The sequence below is a fragment of the Trichomycterus rosablanca genome, chromosome 18, assembly GCF_030014385.1.
Source record: "Trichomycterus rosablanca isolate fTriRos1 chromosome 18, fTriRos1.hap1, whole genome shotgun sequence".
Lineage (NCBI taxonomy): Eukaryota > Metazoa > Chordata > Actinopteri > Siluriformes > Trichomycteridae > Trichomycterus > Trichomycterus rosablanca.
Window position 1 is genome coordinate 115,001 of NC_086005.1, and position 20,843 is coordinate 135,843.

General features: G+C 43.3%; 3 protein-coding genes across 6 annotated transcripts in view; 2 read left to right on the forward strand and 1 right to left on the reverse strand.

Moving 5' to 3' along the window:
• Nucleotides 1–8,309, forward strand: part of rab11fip1b (RAB11 family interacting protein 1 (class I) b) — a 22,668-nt gene extending 14,359 nt beyond the window's left edge. The window contains exons 3-6 of one of the 3 annotated variants that reach the window (XM_063013734.1): nucleotides 1–541; nucleotides 3,914–4,978; nucleotides 5,982–6,072; nucleotides 6,884–8,309. The exon at nucleotides 1–541 is cut by the window's left edge and continues 555 nt beyond it. In XM_063013734.1, the coding sequence (XP_062869804.1) occupies nucleotides 1–541; nucleotides 3,914–4,978; nucleotides 5,982–6,072; nucleotides 6,884–7,087 (1,901 nt within the window). In that variant the 3' untranslated portion in view covers nucleotides 7,088–8,309. Of the gene's footprint in view, nucleotides 542–3,913; nucleotides 4,979–5,191; nucleotides 5,223–5,981; nucleotides 6,073–6,883 lie in introns of those variants that run through there. The other 2 variants (XM_063013736.1, XM_063013735.1) reach the window with 2 other exon arrangements.
• Nucleotides 8,310–12,977: 4,668 nt separating this feature from the next.
• Nucleotides 12,978–16,649, forward strand: brf2 (BRF2 RNA polymerase III transcription initiation factor subunit). 2 transcript variants are annotated; one of them, XM_063013997.1, is made up of 6 exons: nucleotides 12,978–13,042; nucleotides 13,887–14,044; nucleotides 14,151–14,210; nucleotides 14,457–14,778; nucleotides 15,036–15,213; nucleotides 15,342–16,649. In XM_063013997.1, exons 2-6 carry the CDS (start codon nucleotides 13,897–13,899, stop codon nucleotides 15,849–15,851), a joined length of 1,218 nt encoding a protein of 405 aa, XP_062870067.1. In that variant the 5' UTR covers nucleotides 12,978–13,042; nucleotides 13,887–13,896; the 3' UTR covers nucleotides 15,852–16,649. The 2 variants fall into 2 exon arrangements, with proteins under 2 accessions (XP_062870067.1, XP_062870066.1); XM_063013996.1 differs by having other exon boundaries at nucleotides 12,985–13,053.
• A 610-nt stretch (nucleotides 16,650–17,259) lies between these two features.
• On the reverse strand, nucleotides 17,260–18,384 carry LOC134332508 (testis-specific serine/threonine-protein kinase 1-like). The gene has a single exon (XM_063014179.1). It carries the CDS (start codon nucleotides 18,316–18,318, stop codon nucleotides 17,305–17,307), a length of 1,014 nt encoding a protein of 337 aa, XP_062870249.1. The 5' UTR covers nucleotides 18,319–18,384; the 3' UTR covers nucleotides 17,260–17,304.
• Nucleotides 18,385–20,843: the final 2,459 nt, after the last annotated feature.

A 20,843-nucleotide genomic window follows, 5' to 3' on the forward strand; every position in this document is an offset into this window, starting at 1 on the left:
AAGAACAGAGAATCAGGATGGAGAGAGAGAAGGAGGACCAGATCAGAAAGCTTGAGGAAGAAAGAAAAAAAGAAGAAGCTGAAGAGATGAGAAGGATGGAGGAAAAAAGAATCATGATGAAGAAAGAGAAGCTGGAGGAGGAAAGAAGATGGAAGGAGGAGAAGGAGGCAGAAGAACAGAGAATGGCGAGAGAGAAGGAAGAAGAAAAAAGAAAAGCAAAAGAGAAGAGAAAAAGAACAGAGGAAGAAGAAAAAGAGAGACGTAGGATGGAGAGGGAGAAGCTGGAGAAGGAAAGAAGAAAGAAGGAGGCAGAAGAACAGACGAGGATGGAAGAGGAGGACCTGAGGAGAGCGCATGAAAAAGAGAAAGAGGAGAAAGAAAAGGAGAGGAAGAGGAGGACAGCTGAGGAGGAAGGGGCGAGGGAGGAGAAGATAAAGAACGAGCAGAGAAGAAAGACTGAGAAGGAGGAAAGAAGAACTGAGGAGGAGCAGGAGAGAGCAGAAGAATCTCCATCAGCACGAATCTCCAGCATCAAACCCAGGTCAGTAAATCACGTCATACCCGAAACCCAAACCCAGGTCAGTACCCCCCCCCCCATCACGTCATACCCGAAACCCAAACCCAGGTCAGTAAATGTTTTAGGTTTGAATCACAGAGCTGATCTGATTATCTGATCTCTCACTGTTGGCTGGGTGCTGATAATGATTATTATAATAATAATAATAATAATAATGATGATCGATTTATTGTGCAGCCATGATCTTTAAATCCTGTAACCTTCACACTCTTAACACCTCCTTTATGTTTAAAAGTAGCCAAAAGTATGTGGACACCTGATCATCAGCTCACTGAACACCTCACTGACGCCCCCTGTCTGCTGCTTCAGAATCCTCCCGTCCTCTGACAAGACTTTCCACAAGCTTTCTGAATGTGTCTGTGGGTATTTGTGTCCATTCAGTGTAAAGAGCATGTAATGTAATGTCATGTTCTGATTCTGCTCGAGAAGGTCAGGTTCACGATCGAGGTTCCAATTCATCCCTGAGGATTAAGGTCAGGACTAGGGATGCATCAATACCATTTTTTCCCAACCAAGTACAAGTACATGTATTTTTATACTTGCCGATACCGATACCTATTGGATCAGATATCTGAAATGCTAGAAAACTCGATCCGATTGCCGAGCGCTCGGCGAGCCGGTCGGATCGAGTTGTTTGATAGTTCACACTTAGCGTTCGAGAGCCGAGGATTGATCGCCGAGCGAATGCCGAGTTGCTCCCGAGCCGGCAAATCTAGCACCGACCAGCCGCCGAGCGAAAATCAGGGCAAAAATCGTGTAGTGTGCCGCTCAGTTGGCGCAGCGGTAAAAACACGCGCTGCAACCAGAGCTGGATCTCGAAGGTGCATCATTTCGAATCCAGCTCTGCCTTCACCGGTCGAGGAAGAAAAGAAGAAAAAAAAATGGTGTAGTGTGAACCAGGCATAACGCAGCAACGTGCACTAGGCACACGGTATCGGATGTTTAGTATCGGAGCCTCGTTTGCGAGTACAAGTAGAAGTTAATGAGCGCGGTATCGGGCTAATACCCGACACCAGTATCGGTACTCATGCATCTCTAGTCAGGACACCAAAAATCTGAGCTTTGTTTACTTAAAGGTGTGGCTGTAAACTCATGAGATTAATGAATAGAAGAGGTGTCCACATACTTTTGGTGATATGTGGTGCGTTTGTAACGTGAGGCAGTGTGTGTGTGTGTGTGTACGTAACACCGACCTGCCATGAGCAGCTTCAGTAAAAAACGTCTGGAGAAGATCATTAACACCAGTGTGAAATATTCAGGAGAGTGTGTGTGTGTGAGTGTGTGTGAGTGTGTGTGAGTGTGTGTGAGTGAGTGTGTGTGAGTGAGTGTGAGTGTGTGTGAGTGTGTGTGAGTGTGTGTGTGTGTGTGTGTGTGTGTGTGTGTGAGTGTGTGTGAGTGTGTGTGAGTGTGTGTGAGTGTGTGTGTGTGTGTGTGTGTGAGTGTGTGTGAGTGTGTGTGAGTGTGTGTGTGTGTGTGTGTGTGAGTGTGTGTGAGTGTGTGTGAGTGTGAGTGTGTGTGAGTGTGTGTGAGTGTGTGTGAGTGAGTGTGTGTGAGTGAGTGTGAGTGTGTGTGAGTGTGTGTGAGTGTGTGTGTGTGTGTGTGTGTGTGTGTGTGTGAGTGTGTGTGAGTGTGTGTGAGTGTGTGTGAGTGTGTGTGTGTGTGTGTGTGTGAGTGTGTGTGAGTGTGTGTGAGTGTGTGTGTGTGTGTGTGTGTGAGTGTGTGTGAGTGTGTGTGAGTGTGAGTGTGTGTGAGTGTGTGTGAGTGAGTGTGTGTGAGTGAGTGTGTGTGAGTGTGTGTGAGTGAGTGAGTGTGTGACAGGAATGTGGTTAAACAGTGACTCATTAAACTTGATGATGAATCGTGTGTGTGTTTCTGTAACCCTGCACAGTGTTCTAACTGTAACCATAACTAGTAACTAACCCACTGAACTGCCCCTCCTGTTTCTCTCTCAGCTCTAGTTGGTTAATGTTATTGCTGACCGCTGTCTGTTTTGCGTTTCTAAGCGTCAGTGTTCAGCTCAGCGTAGCGTCTTGTGTTCCTCTCTCTGAATGATTTACGACCCGGCTGTACCCATGATGCACCTCTGCCCTCCGCCCAAACGCCGATCCGGTGATTGTAGCGCTCTGACTCAGGGGTTTAGGAGCCAGGAGATTCTGACCTCAGGAAGGAGGGACGGCGGCGTGAGGGTGGAAAAAATGTGTTTTTATAAACTATCAGCACTTTTCTGTCCATAAAACCAAAACAAACGTCACAGAATTCAGATTAAAGTGAAATTCAGAACTAAAACCTCCTCACTTCTGGATTTACTGAAAATCAGTCAGAAATATACAGACTAAAATTACTCTCATGGTGTACATGTGTCTAGAATGACATTTAACTTTAGCATGTTCTCCTGATTCCTCATTACTGATGACTGGTGACTTCTCTGTGCTAACTGTGTTAGCTTAGTTAGCGAAAACCGATGTTATCGCTGTCTAGGTATCATGTTTGAATAAGCTGCGTTATGAGTGGATGGCTTGTTAGAATCGTCTCTACTGAGGCAGCTGCCTGTGTAGGGAGTAGGACAGCACGGCAGCTCACTGGGTTTTCAAACACACCCCGAATACGTGCTGCTGCTGAGAACCACAAAAACAATGTAGCATCTGAGGGAGATGTAAAGCTCACTGGACTGTGGACACTGACGTCCATCACACTGGTTTAGGGCTGTCGGGCAGAACCGCCGACTTCAGTTAGGACTGATTTTATTTGGACAGTAACGTCTGTAAGAGAAAAGCTGACTGTGCTGTGAAGTGTGGTGGAGGTAGTATTACGCTCTGGTGCTGTTTAGCTGCTAGTAAAACTGGTGCTGAAAGAAAGTATAAGAAATATTACAGAAACACAAAAACTGTCAAAATGTATGTGGACTGGACTGGAAAGTCTGTGTCACAGAACAAAATTCTGCCAAAAAAATCCAGTGAGTCAAAGATCCAACCAGAGGAGAGAAGATAAAAGAGCTCAGATTCATCAACCCAAATATTCTGTCTATATATTTATGAAACTTTGAAACTGAGATCCTGAGACCGTTAGGAAATCCTAGTTCTTTGCAGGCGTATGTAAAACTTTTGAGCTCTACTGTAGGTTTAGATGTTCTGATGGAGTCTCCAAACACACCAAAGTTCTTAAGAGGTCCAGAGGAACGTCTGTCTCAAACCCTCATGGTCTCCTCATTATCTAGTCTTAAGGTCCTGAGATAAGATCAGCTGATCTTCACCTCTGACCTGATGGTACTAAAGTATTTAATGACGTGAACATCTGAAGTTCCTGCTTCGTGTCTTTACCCTGGTTCTGTTCCTCCAGCGTCTCTGCAGTCACTTCCCAGACGTCTCTGGTGAACACAAACCCGTTCCTGGAGGACGACGAGGATTCAGATGACTTAGAAAGTTCAGGCGGGTCGTTTAAAAAACGACGTGCTCCTTCACCTCCAGCGAGGAACCTACAGACACCACGTTCTGATGATTCCTTCATAAAGACGTCTGAAGCACCACATGAGGAGACCAACCAACATCTCAGCTTCAAAGAGTCAAAGCGTCGAGCACCTCAACCTCCAGGAGGAGTGAAGATTACCAACCAAGACTCAGTCAGAGAAGATCCTGGTCACGGTGAAGGAGGAACTGGTGGAGTTAGAAATGACGTTCAAGCCAACGTGAAGCAGAATCGTTTCCATGACGAACAGCCTGATACGAACCCTTTCACATCAGATCCACCAACATCTACCAAACCCACCAAAGGACCGGCACCCAAACCAGGAGGTACAAGTTCAGTCCTCAAACATGGACCATCAGAAACTATCATTCATCATGACAGAGACGTCACCAGCACCAGTAATCCCACATCTAAAGGTTCCAGGAGCAGCTCGGCTGAGAGACCCTGCAGCACGTCTGCTGATGGTTCCACCAAAGCAGAACATCATCTGAAGAAGGTTCTAGATCTTGATTCTGTAAATCCAGAAGCTCCGTTTGGTTTGGACCAGGATTTCCATCCAGATTCTCACCTCAGTAAAACTGAGTCGTTTATAACCCTGAACTCTGCAAAACCCCAGAAGAGGTCTCAAGCTCCAGGTCCTCCAGCCAAACCCAAAAGAACTGAAGAACCAGACTTACCAGAGCAGCAACCACAAATCACAGAGAACCAGAGGGACCAGAAGAACTGGGACAAGGACCAGGAGCATAAATCTGAGACTCCATCATCATCTCCAGCGTCGTCCTTAAGCTTCTCTTCACGTACTGAGATGAAACCGGCTGCTTCAGTTTCAGGGGATGCAGGTTCTTCTGGTTCTGGGTTCAGGAACCTGTCATGGGTTGAGGTGGAACCCGGTGATGCAGGTGAAGTGAAGGCTGGAGTTCCTCCTGCCCCGGTGATCAGGTGAGATCCACCACAGAACTGGATCCTCATTTCTTCTGTAACGGAGCAACAAGAAACAGTGGCTACATGAAATTACCAAAAGTATGTGGACACCTGATTATTAACTTCAGATATTTCAGGAACAACTATTGCTAAAGCTAATTATATAAATGAGATGTGTACATGTACTGTATGTATCAGTAGTTTAGGGAAGGTCCTCTCCTGTTCCAGTAGAACTGCGTCCCTGTGATGATGAAGAAACGGTTTGGTGTGGAGGAACTCCCGGACCTCAACCCTACTGAACACCAGGCCTGCTAATCCAACATTTGTACCTGATGTTACAAATTACTTAATAACACAAATTCCCACAGATACACTACTAAAGCATTTGCATATTAATGCTGATAAGTTTATGGTCAAGTGTCCACATACTTTTGGCTCTATAAGATAAACATGATGAAGGTTCATCATTATGTGTATCTGCTACAGTCAAATATGCTACGCTAACAATGTACTTCACTAAAAATGTGCTAGGTTAACAATGTGCTACGCTAAATATGTGTTATGCTTACAGTTTGCTAGGCTTCTATGCCAAAAGTGTACTATGCTAAAAATGTGCTACAGTAAAATATGCTAAGTTAACAATGTGTTAAGCTTTAAATGTGCTAGGCTAACAATGTTCTGAACTAATACAACAATATGATATGCTAAAATGTGTTATGCTTACAGTGTGCTAGGCTAAAATGTTATATGCTAAAATGTGTTCTATGCTAAAAAACACTTACACTTTGCTAGTTTAACAATGTGCTAAGCTAACAATGTGCTAAGCTAATAATGTGCTAAGCTAATAATGTTCTGAACTAAATCTGTGCAAAAATGTTCTATTAAATCGTTTGTTTTGCTTCAGTTTTCATCACAATGAAACGTTTCATCTTCACACGTGAGGATGTTTTTGTTTCTCAGATTTGATTTATTAATAGAAGTAATGATGAATCATTTATTTGATTTGATTGTTTCTGTGCAGGCAGCAGGCGGTTAAACCTCTCAACACTTTGGGGAATCACCCAGACCCTCACCAACCCAAACCTGCTGATCTCACCCAGCTGAAAGCTCAGGTTCTCATCATCTCTACCTCACAAACACTGCAAATAAAGTTCTCTAACATCTATATCACCCTGTAACAGTTACAAACCTCCATTATTACAGAACCTCCGTGCTTTAGGACTTCACTGGAACACAATGAGAGTCATTAGCTCTAAACTGAGGGAACAAACCTGCTACCAGATTCCCATGAGTTTTGTAAGTACTAATACTGGAAGTCACAAAGCTGAAGTTGTGTCCAGTCTGTAACTCTGATTCATGAGGAGACCATCGCTGACCAACAGAAGAACCTGCTTCAGCAGACAGACCAATAAAAACTGGACAGCAGGGTTCTCGTTATATCTGTCAAAAATCCAATCCAGCATTTCATAGTAAGAACACAGCAGCAGTGAAGTACGGTGGTGGTGGTGGTGGTGGTGGTGTGATTGTGCTTTGCTGCATCAGATTCTGGATAAAAGAAGGAATTACTTTCTCAGGGGAATTCATGAGGAGAGTGTAAGGTCATCTGTTTGTGAGCTGAATCTGAGGTCGTCTGCACAGCTGTAAAGAAACCAAAGTTCTGAGCTCAGATTCCTCCACAGTGACCTAAAAGATTTAGATCAGATGGAGCCAATCATGAAAATTATGGGGCAGTAACTTCTTTATAAGGGTGATATGTGTGTTAGATAACTTTATCCTAACATTTTTTATTATGTTTTTACAGAAATTCTTTCTAAAATCATTTTGTTTTACAGGTCATCATGGGGGGGGGGTTTAAATACTTTTTCACAGCACCGTGTTTATAATGTGTGTGTGTGTGTGTGTGTGTGTGTGTGTGTGTTACAGGGAGCAGACAGGGCGGTGGTGGCGAGAGGACCGTATTCACAGTTGACTCAGGCTGAGTTGATTTCGTTGGCGTTGCGTCAGCAGGAACAGATCTCTCAACGTGAAGCTCGAATTCAGGAGCTGGAGCAATACATCGATAACCTGCTGCTGAAGGTCATGGAGGACAAACCCAGCATCCTCATGAACATCAAAAATAAAACCTGATGATAGAGGAACCCAACATCCTCATATACATCAGCACCAAATAATGAAACCTCATGATCACAGAAACAGAGGAACATCTAAATGAAGCTCCTACAGAGTGAAGAGTTACTGGACTGGGTCTGCTGAGGTTCAACACGTTTTATTACAGCACTGTTAGCATTAGCGGCGGCTCGGCGTTTAATAGCGTTCATATTAATGACTGCACCGCATGTTGATGTTTGGCTCCGTCTGGCGGCAGAGCGGCGTAACTGCTCCTACATTTAAATCCGCTAAATTCCGCTTTTATTTTTTATTTTTTATTCTGTGGTTAAATGTTGATCCTGATGAAACTGAGCTGCTCTGTTTAATCACATTCAGACATTTAAGTCATTTTGCCAGTGCTAACAGTTCTGTGTTATAAATCGTGAGTTGTTGACAATATTAAGCTAGAAGAGCTTCAACCCTGACATGCCAACAGAAAAACTACTAAACTTCACCAACATAACTACTAAAATCAGTCATGGATCAGAGTTTCTACCTGCTCAGACTTTACAAGAGAAGAGTTCAGAAAGTAAAAATCCTCTACCAGGACTTTCTGCTGCTTCCTGTTAGCTCATGCCAGTAGGTGGAATTAGTTCCATTAACTGGGAGGAAGAAAATCCTGACAGATTTGTTTATATTTGAATCATAATTGACACATTGAATTCATAAAAATTTTTTTACATCGAGTGATTTAACACAAAGTGCAGTTTAAATATATTATTTCATTTAAAAATAACATGAATTCAGATCTAAAATCACTCAGATCAAAACTAACTAAAGATAAAGTCTAAAGTTTAAAGCTGAATAAAAAAGTGTAATAACACTGAATTATTTGTATTATTTTTATATTTAATAAAACCCGCTGCTCTGGTTCCACAGCACGATAAATAAAATCTTTAGTTTCCTGTTTTGTAAAGTTCAGAATTGATTCTTTATCTCAGCTTTGTTTAGTTCCTCTATTGTGGTGAAATGAGGAAAGGGCCACACCTAAACTCCTAAACACCTAAACTCTTCATCATTTTCTTATTTTGAGGTGTTTAGTCCGATTATTTTTTATTTCTCAGTGCATTACACTTCATTATTGATGCACTTTAATTATTCCAACATTATCTCCTCTTTCTAATCTGTAAATATGAGAAATGATTTATTCATTATCGATTTTTCAGCTTCTGATTTGTTTGATCTGTTACTGAAATAAAGACACTTTTGCAAACAAAGAAAAAATACTTTTCCTTGTATTTATTTAATGGGATTTATCTGAGAATCTAAGAAGTTTTATAATATCATTTAGTTTAGTAGCTTGGCCTCTTAATTTCTTATTTCTGATTATGATTGATTTAAAGCTGCTGACTTCTCTGTGTCCAAACAAAAAGGGCTAGTTTGACTAGACCCATTTAAAGGTGTCTTACCAAGGTCTAGAAAACTTTCACCTGCTTTTGGTTCCTGCCCTGCAAGAAAGACAATAAATGTATTCTACAATTAAGTGGCAGTAAATGTTTGGTAGTTAGTAAATCTACTTTGTACTACAAACCTTTTTTTTTTTCAGAAAAGTTGGGACGTTTAGTAACTTTTTCACAGTATTATGTGCAGTAGATGGTGAAAGACCTAAATTATTTGCAATCTTGGATTTAATATTGATCCTCTGGTGGATCCTTTTATACCCGATCATAATTCTTTCACCTGTTATCAACTCACCTGCTCACTGTGGAACCTTTTAAATTACTTTAAGTTCAATATGTGATCAACTTTTTACTCTTGTTGCTGTCTTAAATTTATTATTATTATAATTAGTATTATTGCTATTTTTATTATTATTACCGTTAGTAGTAGTATTAGTAGTAGTAGTAGTAGTATTAGTAGTAGTAGTAGTATTAATATTAGTATTATTATTATCAGTAGTAGTAGTAATATTATTATTAGAACTGTGTGTCTCTGTCTCCCTCTGGCGGCTATTACCGTGGATTGCCATGGTGATGGTGGACGCTGGCGCATTTGGCTGCCGCTACCGTTACCGTATTTTACCGTATTTTACCGTATTTTATTGTATTTTTATCGTTTTTCGTTTTCATCTTTTTACACACCTTGTGGATCTATTTCTTTTAAGTTACTTTTGATACTTTTATTTGTGCTTTTGATACTTTTTGTTCTTTCTACTGTACATCGCGTCTGCGGCCGGTGGTGAACGGTGGATGAGTTTTCCTGGGATCGGCACAATGTTGAACTATTCCGTTGACCAGCTGAGGAAGTTCAACAACTGCACTACTCCATCGTGTATTTCAGTCATCAAACAGCTTGGACTCCTTCGCCGGCCTCGTTATATTCACAGGGGCTCCCGGAGAAAGCTTGTTTATCTTCGAAACGGTAACGCTATTCCATCCTTCTGGTCAGCCGTGCGCACTGTCGCTCCGCAAACACGTCATCAGAGCGCTGCTGCCTTGCACACCAGTAGCGGTGTAGTCTCCATGACAACGCTGTCCACGGAGTGGGATGGGAAACGCGGAGTGGACTCTGCAAATCTCCGTTCTCTTCCTCGTTCCTCACAGCCAACTACACAACAATACCACTTGAAAATGGCATTGCTTAATGTTCGTTCACTCAACACAAAAAGTACTGTACTCAGTGAATTTATATCTGACAGTGAACTAGACTTTTTCTGTCTCACTGAAACTTGGCATAAACCCTTGGATTATTTTATGTTAAATCAGACCACGCCAATGGGATACTCGTATATTGATGAACCTCGTATGGAAGGGCGAGGTGGTGGTGTTGCTGCAGTCTATAGGGATGATATTAAAATAACCACTTTGTCTTTTCCTGCTGCTCTTTCTTTTGAACACCTGGCTTTCAAGTTGTCAGGGCCTACTCCTCTGGTCACTGCTGTAGTTTATCGTCCGCCAAAGCCAAACGCTTCCTTTCTCTCTGATTTTTCAGATTTTTTAACCCAGCTTAGTGCCCTCTCATCCTCTGTACTGCTTATGGGTGATTTTAACATCCATATTGATGACAACAACTGTAAATTTGCCAGGGAATTTTTGGAATTGTTACAGTGTTTTAATTTCACACAACATATACATTTTCCAACTCATAAAAAAGGTCATACTCTTGACCTTGTCTGCTCTACTGGTGTCCTAGTTCATCAGCCGTCCAGCCATGACCTTACTGTCTCTGATCATTTGACAATCATCATGGACATTGAGGTCACTAGGCCCATCACTAGAGCTAAACGTAAAATATCCTTCAGGAATCTTCAATATATCTCTCCCTCTGCTTTCTCAGATTCTCTTGTTAAAAAGATGTCTGTCTGTCCTGTACTGTCTAGTAATTCATCTGACCTTGTCGATTACTATAATGACATACTCGCCTCATGTCTTGATGAGCTGGCTCCTTTGAGAACCAAATTTGTTTCATTTAGTCATTCCGCACCATGGTACACAATTGAGCTTCACCAAATGAAATCCCGTAAACGCCAGCTTGAAAGACTTTATAAGAAAACCGGTCTAACAGTACATTATCAGATTTATTCTGATTATCTTCAACATTACAAAGACGCTCTTACGGCAGCCCGATCCACTTACTATTCCGAACTCATACATGCTGGATCAACAAATCCTAAGACTCTCTTTTCCACAATAAATAAACTTCTCAAACCAGTTGACAATACTACCAATTCCTTTACAGTTGACAAGTGTAACTCTTACCTCTCATTTTTTCAAACAAAAGTTGAGAATATCCACAATTTTCTGACAGTTTCCCCTGTCATCTCTGTTTCTCCGCCTATCTCATCTCAATTTATTACCCAGCCTCTGTCTCAGTTCTCACCTGTGTCTCTTTTGGACCTATCTGAGATCTTAACAGGGATGCGAAGCTCCACTTGTGTTTTGGATCCTGCTCCATCAAAACTTGTTAAGGGTTGTTTTCCAGTTATCTCATCACTTATCACAGAGATAATCAATTCCTCTCTTAGTTCTGGCTCAGTCCCTCAATCACTCAAATTGGCTGCTGTTACTCCCATACTTAAAAAACCTGGACTTGACTCTAACATTATGAGTAACTTTCGGCCCATTTCCAATCTTCCATTTCTGTCGAAAATACTGGAACGTGTTGTTGCCTCACAGCTCAAAGATCACCTAAATTCCAATAATCTATTTGAATCATTTCAGTCTGGTTTCCGCCCCCAGCACAGCACTGAGTCAGCCCTCCTCAAAGTCACAAATGACCTTCTTCTTTCCTCAGACTCTGGACAAATTAATATTCTCGTCCTCCTTGATCTTACTGCAGCTTTTGACACCATTAATCACTCCATTCTTCTGTCCCGCCTTGAATCCTCTGTCAACATCACTGGTACTGCCCTTTTGTGGTTAAGGTCATATCTCATAAACAGACAACAGTTTGTTAATATCAACAATTGTAGTTCTGCCATTGCTCCACTGTCCCAAGGCGTTCCCCAAGGCTCAGTGTTAGGTCCCCTTTTGTTTATTCTTTATATGCTCCCCCTTGGTGACATCATACGTCGGCATGGTTTACATTTCCACTGCTATGCTGATGATATTCAGCTTTACATCTCCTCCAAATCCATTAATACTGAACTTCACTCCACTCTGACAAATTGCATCACTGAAATGAAATTGTGGATGAAAGCTAATTTCCTCAAATTAAACTGTGAAAAATCAGATATGATCATCGTAGGTCCTACAACCCTGGCAAAAACCACAAAAAATTTTCAAATTACCATTGATAATGACACTTTGTCTCCGTCTTCTAACATCCGAAATCTTGGTGTAATTTTTGATAGCAACCTCTCTTTTGACCGCCATGTAAATCACATCACCAAAACTGCTTTCTTTCATCTAAAAAACATAGCACGTCTACGTCCATCACTCTCCTTTTCTGCCGCCGAAACCTTGATTCATGCTTTTATTACATCCAGAATTGATTATTGCAATAGCATCCTTTATGGTACATCTAACAAAATCCTAAAAAAACTTCAGTATATCCAGAATTCAGCTGCTCGCCTCCTTACTCATACTCGCTCCCGTGATCATATTACACCTGTTCTACAAAAACTTCATTGGCTTCCCGTTGCTCAACGCATTCAATTCAAAATTCTTCTATTCACTCACAAAGCTCTCCATAATCAGGCCCCATCCTACCTCACCGACCTGCTCCATCAGCACATTCCCTCCCGTAGCCTTCGCTCTTCTGAGGCTAACCTACTGTCCATACCCTCTAGGACCAAGCACCGGACCTGGGGTGACAGGGCCTTTTCCATAGCTGCTCCATCTTTATGGAATGCTCTCCCCAAACACCTACGAGATTGTCCTGACCTGTCCAAATTCAAGTCACTTCTCAAAACTCATCTATTCAGAGTGGCATTTAACTTGTAACAACACAAAATAAATGCTTTTATTTTTGCTATTCTTTTTAATAGTTTTTATACTTAGATCACGACAGAAATGTGAAGTCCTAGATCCTAAAACTTGTAAAGTTTTCAGTTTCCTGATTGCATGTAAATCTGTCCTGTTTCTGTCTAATTTTAAGAAATTGTTCTATATTTGTTGTTCTCTCTCATAATTTAGCTAATTTTTAATGAACTGTCTTATGCTGCTCTCTTTGTTTTTATCTTAATTATTCTTGATGTTGATGTACTATTTTGATTTTGTACTATGATTTGTATGGTGTATGTACGTATTTGTTTTGATTATTTGTCTTATGTAAAGCGTCTTTGAGTATCTTGAAAAGCGCTATATAAATAAAATGTATTATTATTATTATTATTATTATTACGACTAGTACAGGAATTATTTTGAAAGTGGGCGGGGTTTTGGAAGCACTCTCTACATACCCGGATGTAAATAGACGCAGTGAGACGGTTGGTGTTTGCTAGTTTTTCTCTCCGGTGTTTAACTGACTGAACTTTAAACTCAGGAATTACAGGTAAAGTTTTGGTGAGTTTTCAGTGTTTTAAGTTGTATTTTTAATACATTATATATGAATAACTCTGCAGTTTGTTACAGTAACGCTCTCGTTAATGAAGCCTTTTAAACACAAAGAGTGTTTAACTACACTGAATAATAATACTGTAGAACTGCAAGAAATCAGAATGTGATAATACTCCTCACGGCATTATTTTAATACTTTTATATAAACATTTACACATTTAATCTTTTAATAATTCAGTTCATTGTGATTATAACATTCACTCAGGCATCTTTCAGCAGTGGTGATACCTTTACTCTTTATAAATCATTTTGTTGTGAAATTCATAAAAAATCAAATTATTTGGTTAAAAGTCTCAAAATCATGACTATTATTGATTATTATATGATTATTAATGTTAATGACCACAAAGTCCCAAATAATCTGAATAATAAACACAAACCCTGTCCAGCCGTCTGTAAGTTATAAGCGAGTATAGAAGCTCTAAATGCTGTTTAATCCACTTTTCATTTCATCAGCATTGTGCTGATTTGGATGTATCCAGTTCCCCTGTGCACTCTGTTGATGCACCCTTGCTGGTGGAGTAGGGCTCGAGGTTGGTACCCACATACTCTGATTCAGGTGAAGCCGCTGGTCACTCTCTACTCCTCCACCACTTTTACTGATACCTCAGCCAGCCAGCAGGAGGCGCTGTTACAGCAGCACAGAGGAGATTCAGCATGAGGCCTCCCCTCCCTCAGACACGCCCTGATCTGTTCTCTGATTTCTGAGGTGAATGAAGCCGATGTGAACCGTGTGATTGAGATTTTGGTACCCCCACTCCCACCCCCTTCCTCTGTAGGTGTGTAGCGATGCCCCCATCGTGCCCGCAGTGTGGTTCGGGGAACGTGGTGGAGGATGAGCTGTACTCTCAGACCCAGTGGGTGTGTCAGGACTGTGGATCAGTGGTTTCGGAGGGAATCCTCACCACCACCCTGTCTGATGAACAGCACAGTACAGGTATCGGATCCTCACCTGCTCCGGCTGGGTGTGATTACGCTGCAGAAGTGAGATTGGCATCAGCGCTGTGTTTTTATTTTGTCTACTTTTTTTTAAATCACTGCAGCCGTACCGTATCACACCAGCACTGAAGTGACCAAGAGGCTCTGTCCCAATCTCATCAAAGGTAAATCACACTCACAACCACAACAATCGAGGGTTAAAGGCCGTGATCAGGGGCCCAATCACTGAGCCGCCGCCGCCTGTTATACTGCTAAATATAAACTGTACAGATGTTATACAGCTAAATAATTCTAAAATAATAATAAAGTACTGAAATGGTCTATTACAGTATCATCACTCACAATGTGTATAAACCTCCTGTGTGTGTGTGTGTGTGTGTGTGTGTGTGTGTGTGTGTGTGTGTGTGTAGGTCTGAGTCAGGTCCGCTCTCTGTGCCGGATCCTGCGTTTATCCTGCGTTATGGAGTCGGCGGCGGTGAGCCTGTTCGAGCGTGCTTATGGCCACGCCCACTTCCTGCACGTGCGGCTGGTTAAGAAGGAAGTGTTGGGGGGGTGCTGCGTGCTCGCCGTCTGCAGGCAGAACGACTGCCCCATCGCCATGGGAACCATCGGCTCGCTGCTATACGTGGACTCCGCCTTCATGGGCGTGGTCTATCAGGATCTGATCAAAGTGCTGAACATCCAACCAACCAGCACCAGCATCACCCAGCTGCTGGAGAGTCACTGTCACGGGTAACGACCCCATAACCTTCCCTCCTACAGCGGGGGACCCTCACACAGTCAACACACCCATCAACACACTCATTAACACACAGCCAATCAGAAGCACTCGTCCCAACCATCATTTACTTTCACTCACCAACACACACAAGTGCAACAATCAATAATCTCTGTGTGTGTGTGTGTGTGTGTGTGTGTGTGTGTGTGTGTGTGTGTGTGTGTGTGTGTGTGTGTGTGTGTGTGTGTGTGTGTGTGTGTGTGTGTGGTAGGTATAATCTCAGTAGCGGTGCGGTACCTGATGTGTGTGTGGAGAGTGTACAGAGTTTGGTGCAGCGTAGCGCCGCCCTGCTGGAGCTGGCAGCAGATACGTGGTTGGTGACGGGGCGCCACCCTCTGCCCCTCCTCACTGCGTGTGTGTATGTAGCCTGGCAGTCGCTCAAACCCACGGTGAGTCAAACACACACACACACACACACACAGTGAAAAAGTAATTACACCCCCTGCCTCACCACAATAAAGTGTGTGTGTGTGTGTATCTGTGCTTGTGTGTGTGTGTGTGTGTGTGTGTGTGACAGGTCCGGATGAAGTACACCCTGAATACGTTCTGCGCCCTGTCGAGCTCCTGTAAGCAGTCGGGTTCGGGGAAGCGGCCGGCGGCGGCACGGCGGGTGGCAGAGCTCAGGCAGGTGCTGTGTGAGCTGGGCGGCCGGCTGCCCTGGCTGAGAGGGGGCGCTGTGGAGCCGGGCTCTGTGGCCACGCTGGTAGATGATATCATCAAACACCGCCGGGCGCTCATGCTGCAGGCCATGAGGAGCCACGAGAGCCAGGAGGAGGAGGAGCAGGAGGAGGGCGGGGCCGCTGAGCAGAGCGCGCCCTCTACTGGAGAACAGCACTGGGCCAAGAGACACCTCTTCCTGCCCCCTTCAGCTCGAAACCCCAAGAGGCGACGGACGGAGGCTCCGGGGCCCGAGGTCACGGGGGACGAGGAGATCTCGGACTCGGAGGTGGAGTCGTACATCCGCTCGCCAGAGGAGGTGAAGCTGTACCAGGAGGCGCAGAGGAGGCTGGAGGAGGTGAAGGAGTGATGGAGCCACTCACTCACTCACTCACTCACTCATCTTCACCTGGTACAGAGATTTACCCGAGGGTGGTGGTGTGGGTGGTGCACGTCAACATGACTCTTAGATCCCAGGGTTCAGTCCTTACCTCCGCTCACTGTTTACAGCAGGGTTCAGCAATGACCTCTGACCTCCCAAAACCTGCCACAGGTGGATTGGCTGCTCTGAATTACTTGGGTGTGAGTGAATAGATCAGTGATTGTTGGTATGTGATGGGCTGGTGGATGGTGCCAGTCCCACCAAGACCCTGACCAGAATTAAGCTCTGTGTTCAGAAGGTTCAGAAAAACCTGCTAGGCTGTGAACACTAGGTTGGTCAATATATTGATTATCGGTATCAGTATTGGCCAGTGTAGACCACCTCAGTTCCTCCATTCATTTATTTAAAGCAATTCAGAGCTAAGGGCCTCACTCAGGGGCCCAACAAACTCACTGTACACAGGGACCCAGTCATGTTGGAGCAGAAAACTATAAGCACAAGTTCATTTTATACACCTGTTAGCAATGGGTGTGGCTAAAACACCTGAACTCAGTAATTATGAGTGCCGTCTGCTCACCACTAGGGGGCGTGAGGTGAAGCTTACAGCTGGACTGTGTGTAGAGGAAGCTAACGTTAGCCGCAGAGCTAATGAAGAAAAATAAATCTCAGTTTGTGGCTGAGTTTATTATTTAATTATTTATTTACACAGTTGTGACGAGTTTAAATACGTGGACGTTTTGGTTTGTGTGTAAATTTTTATGATTAATAAATAGAAATATTCAGTAACGGCTTATTTTAATTCAGTTTTATTGCTAATATGGAACCGTGTATCAAAAATACAGGGGCGATAAAACATGTTTGCCAGTGCTGACGTCTCAAGCTCGCAGGTTTGAATCTCATAATTTTTTGGATTATATTGACTCATTCATCATAACTGCTGCAGTTACGCCCTCTGCTGGCTGATCGATGGTGCTGCACAGAGACGGGGGATAATGGAGACCGGGCGTGACTCTCCATGCGCGATACAGATCTCTGAAGCGGTCAGTACTGCACACATGTTGGAGTGGGCGTGTGTTAGTCACAACCCTCCTCTGTCAGGAGTGGAGATCTGCAGCAGTAGAGGGGGAATACCATCTGGGAATCGGATACGACTAAACTGGGAGGAAAATTGGGAAATGCATATTAAATATATAAAATATGAAATAAAAAGACATGTACACTAGGGTGTGGTCCCGTCTGGGGCCCGGTAAGATCAAAGAGGAATTATTGACTCGTTGTGATAGTGAATCATTTCTTTGTTAAATGAATCAAGCTGATTTGAATCTTTTTGAGGTTATAGACTCGTGTGAATCATGTATAACGTGATGAGAGGAATCAGAGATCAGTCAGTCAGAGCTGAGTTGCCATGTTGTGTTTATTTAGCTGGTGTAGCTACAGGGATTTAGCAGACACGCCCTCCCTGACCCCCGGCGCCTGCGTCGGCATCACCGGGCGGGTTCGGTTCGGCTGGTTCTGAAGCTCCAGCAGAATCTGATGACGTCTCCTTTCTGTCCTCGCCGTCGGTCTCCTGTGTGCAGACCCTGGAGGTGGACGGGGTGTGGTGCTGCCCCCTGCCCCCCTCAGCAGCCTCAGACCTGCTCTGAATCCAGCTGTGCTGGAGTATCTGCTGGACCGTGAACCTGAGCACGGTGTTGGGGTGCAGGAGGTTGTAGATCAGATCCCTGCACTCGCTGGGAACCGTTGTGGTCTGTGGGATGTCGATTTGGTGCGCGTTCTGTGCCCTCACCATGGTCTTGATGTTGGAGTCGTCGAAGGGCATGGAGCCCCACAGCATGATGTAGAGTACCACGCCCATGCTCCATACGTCAGACACTTTGGGGTTGTACGGGATCGCCTGCAGGACCTCGGGGGCGGCGTAGGCCAACGAGCCACAGAAAGTCATGCTCAGCACCATCCGACCGTACTGGTACTTCAACCTTTTACTGAAGTCAAAGTCTGAGACCTTCAGGTTAAAGTTCTTGTCCAGTAGGAGGTTCTCACACTTCAGATCACGGTGCCCGATGTCCTGGTCATGCAGGTACTCCATGGCAAGCGTGAGCTGGCAGAAGAGCTTTTTGGCAAATTTCTCGGGCAGGGCTCCTCTCAGCTTGATTAAATCCAGCAAGTCACCCTGTGCACCCAGCTCCATCACGATAAACACCCTGTCACTCGTCCTGAAGATCTCAAAGGTACGGACCACGTTCTGGTGGTTGAGTGAAGACAGGATATCCAGCTCTCTGGGCAGGAACCTCTCCAGGAAGGGCTTTGGCGCGTTGTGCTGGTTGATGATCTTGACAGCGACGTTCATCTTCAGCTGCTTTGAATAAGCAGACCAGACCTTGGCGTAGGAACCCTGACCCAGGCTGATGCCCATGGTGTAGCCTCGCCTGCTTAGTATCAGAGCCACCTTCTCCATCACTTCCTAAACGTGGCACGTGGACCAGAGCTCTGAGTTTATCTGCTCATCTGATCGTCTCTGCTGCACACTGGAAGCTGCTGGGTTTAGAACTTTATGACATCATAATGTGAGGAGCTTCTGCTCAGCTCCAGCTCAGTGTCAAACGCTTTCAAATGTAAACACATTACAAACCACTAAACCTGCTCTCTCTAAACATGCTTTTAACATCAGAGTGCCTGTGTATGGCCAAAAGTATTTGGACACCTGATCATGAGCTTGTCGTGTCTCTCATTCACAGCTGGAATCATTCCCTTTATATGATTGATTTATTACAGCTGTTAGTAACTGCTGTATCTGAAACATGAATTCAGTAGTTAGAAGATAAGGACGTCCCAATACTTTTGTACATGTAGTGTGTTTGTGTATGTGACATGAAAAAGTCTTTGCCCCCCCCCTCCAGTTTAAGTTTTTGAGTCTCACAAATTTAAAATCAACAAAAAACAACCTGACTGACCTCAAAATATCATTTATTTAGGAATGTAATCAGTAATTTATTTACTCATCATTAACCAAGTGTAATTAATAAGTGGGTTTTATTAGATAGGGGACACAGACATGATTCCTGCAGCCGTACTGAATCTGTTCATCACATCAATAAAATCTTGTCAGCAGTGTGATGAGGCTAAAAGGTAAAGAAAATAAATTCAAAATGAAATGACAAAGTTATTAAGTACACTATATTGCCAAAAGAATTGGGACAGTCATTATTAAATTCATGTATTTCAGCCACTAACATATACAACAACACTACAAATCATATAAAGAAAATGATCTGTTTCAGACTGAGGCAAAAATGTAGGGAGAATGTATATACTGTACATTACTGACTGTAGTCCATCTGTTTCTCTACATACTTTTTAACCCCCTTTCACCCTGTTCTTCAATGGTCAGGACCCCCACAGAGCAGGTATTATTTAGGTGGTGGATGATTCTCAGCACTGCAGTGACACTGACATGGTGGTGGTGTGTTAGTGTGTGTTGTGCTGGTATGAGTGGATCAGACACAGCAGTGCTGCTGGAGTTTTTAAATACTGTGTCCACTCACTGTCCACTCTATTAGACACTCCTACCTAGTCGGTCCACCTTGTAGATGTAAAGTCAGAGACGATCGCTCATCTATTGCTGCTGTTTGAGTCGGTCATCTTCTAAACCTTCATCAGTGCTCCCAGGACGCTGCCCACGGGGCACTGTTGGCTGGATATTTTTGGTTGGTGGACTATTCTCAGTCCAGCAGTGACAGTGAGGTGTTTAAAAACTCCAACAGCGCTGCTGTGTCTGATCCACTCATACCAGCACCATGTCAGTGTCACTGCAGTGCTCAGAATCATCCACCACCTAAATAATACCTGCTCTGTGGTGGTCATGTGGGGGTCCTGACCATTGAAGAACAGGGTGAAAGGGGGTAACAAAGCATGTAGAGAAACAGATGGACTACAGTCAGCAATTGTAGAACTACAAAGTGCTTCTACAGTAGTGTTCAAAAAAATAGCAGTGATTTTAAAAAAGTGAATAAAGCACAAAATCATTATAATAACTTTTATTTCCATAAATGCAAATGCACTGAAAATACTCCACTTTCAATTCTAAATCAAAACATTAACAACATTTAGCCAGTTTGTGTTCATCCTTTACAGAAAGTTAAGAAAAATGAATATTAGGCTGTTCAAAAAAATAGCAGTGCAGCATTTTTCTTTAAAAACTCAAAAAATGTATCTATAACATGAAAATGTTTGAGGTTTCACTTTACTTTAAATTACTGAACTAATATTTAGTGGCATAACAATTGTTTCCGAGATCTGTGTTGCATGGAGTCGACCAACTTCTGGCTCCTCTGAACAGGTATTCCAGTCCAGGATGATTAGACGACATTCCACAGTTCTTCTGCAATTTTGGGTTTTGCCTCAAAAAAACGTGTTTCAGATTTCAGCCCACAAGTTCTCTATGGGATTGAAGTCAGGGGATTGGGCTGGTCACTCTATTACCTCAATCTTGTTTGTCTGTAACCAAGATGTTTTGGGTCATTGTCATGTTAAAACACCCATTTTAAGGGCATTTCTTCTTCGACATAGGGCAACATGATCTCCTCAAGTATTCTGATATATTTAAACTGATCCATGATCCCTCGTATGTGATAAATAGACGTAACACCATGGTATGAAAAACATCCTCATATCATAGTTTTGTACCACCATGCTTTACTGTCTTCACAGTGAACTTTGGCTCGAATTCAGTGCTCGAGGGTCCTCTGACATACTGTCTATGGCCACTTGACCCAAAAAGAACAATTTTGCTTTCACCAGTCCACAAAATGTTGAGCCATTTCTCTTTGGACCAGTCAATGTGTTCTTTGGGAAATTTTAACCCATTCAGGACACGTCTTTATCTTAACAACGGGACTTTGTAAGGCGTTCTTGCTGGTAAATTGGCTTCATTTAATCATCTTCTGTACTCACTGGGAACTTCAGATGTTCCTTGATCTTTCT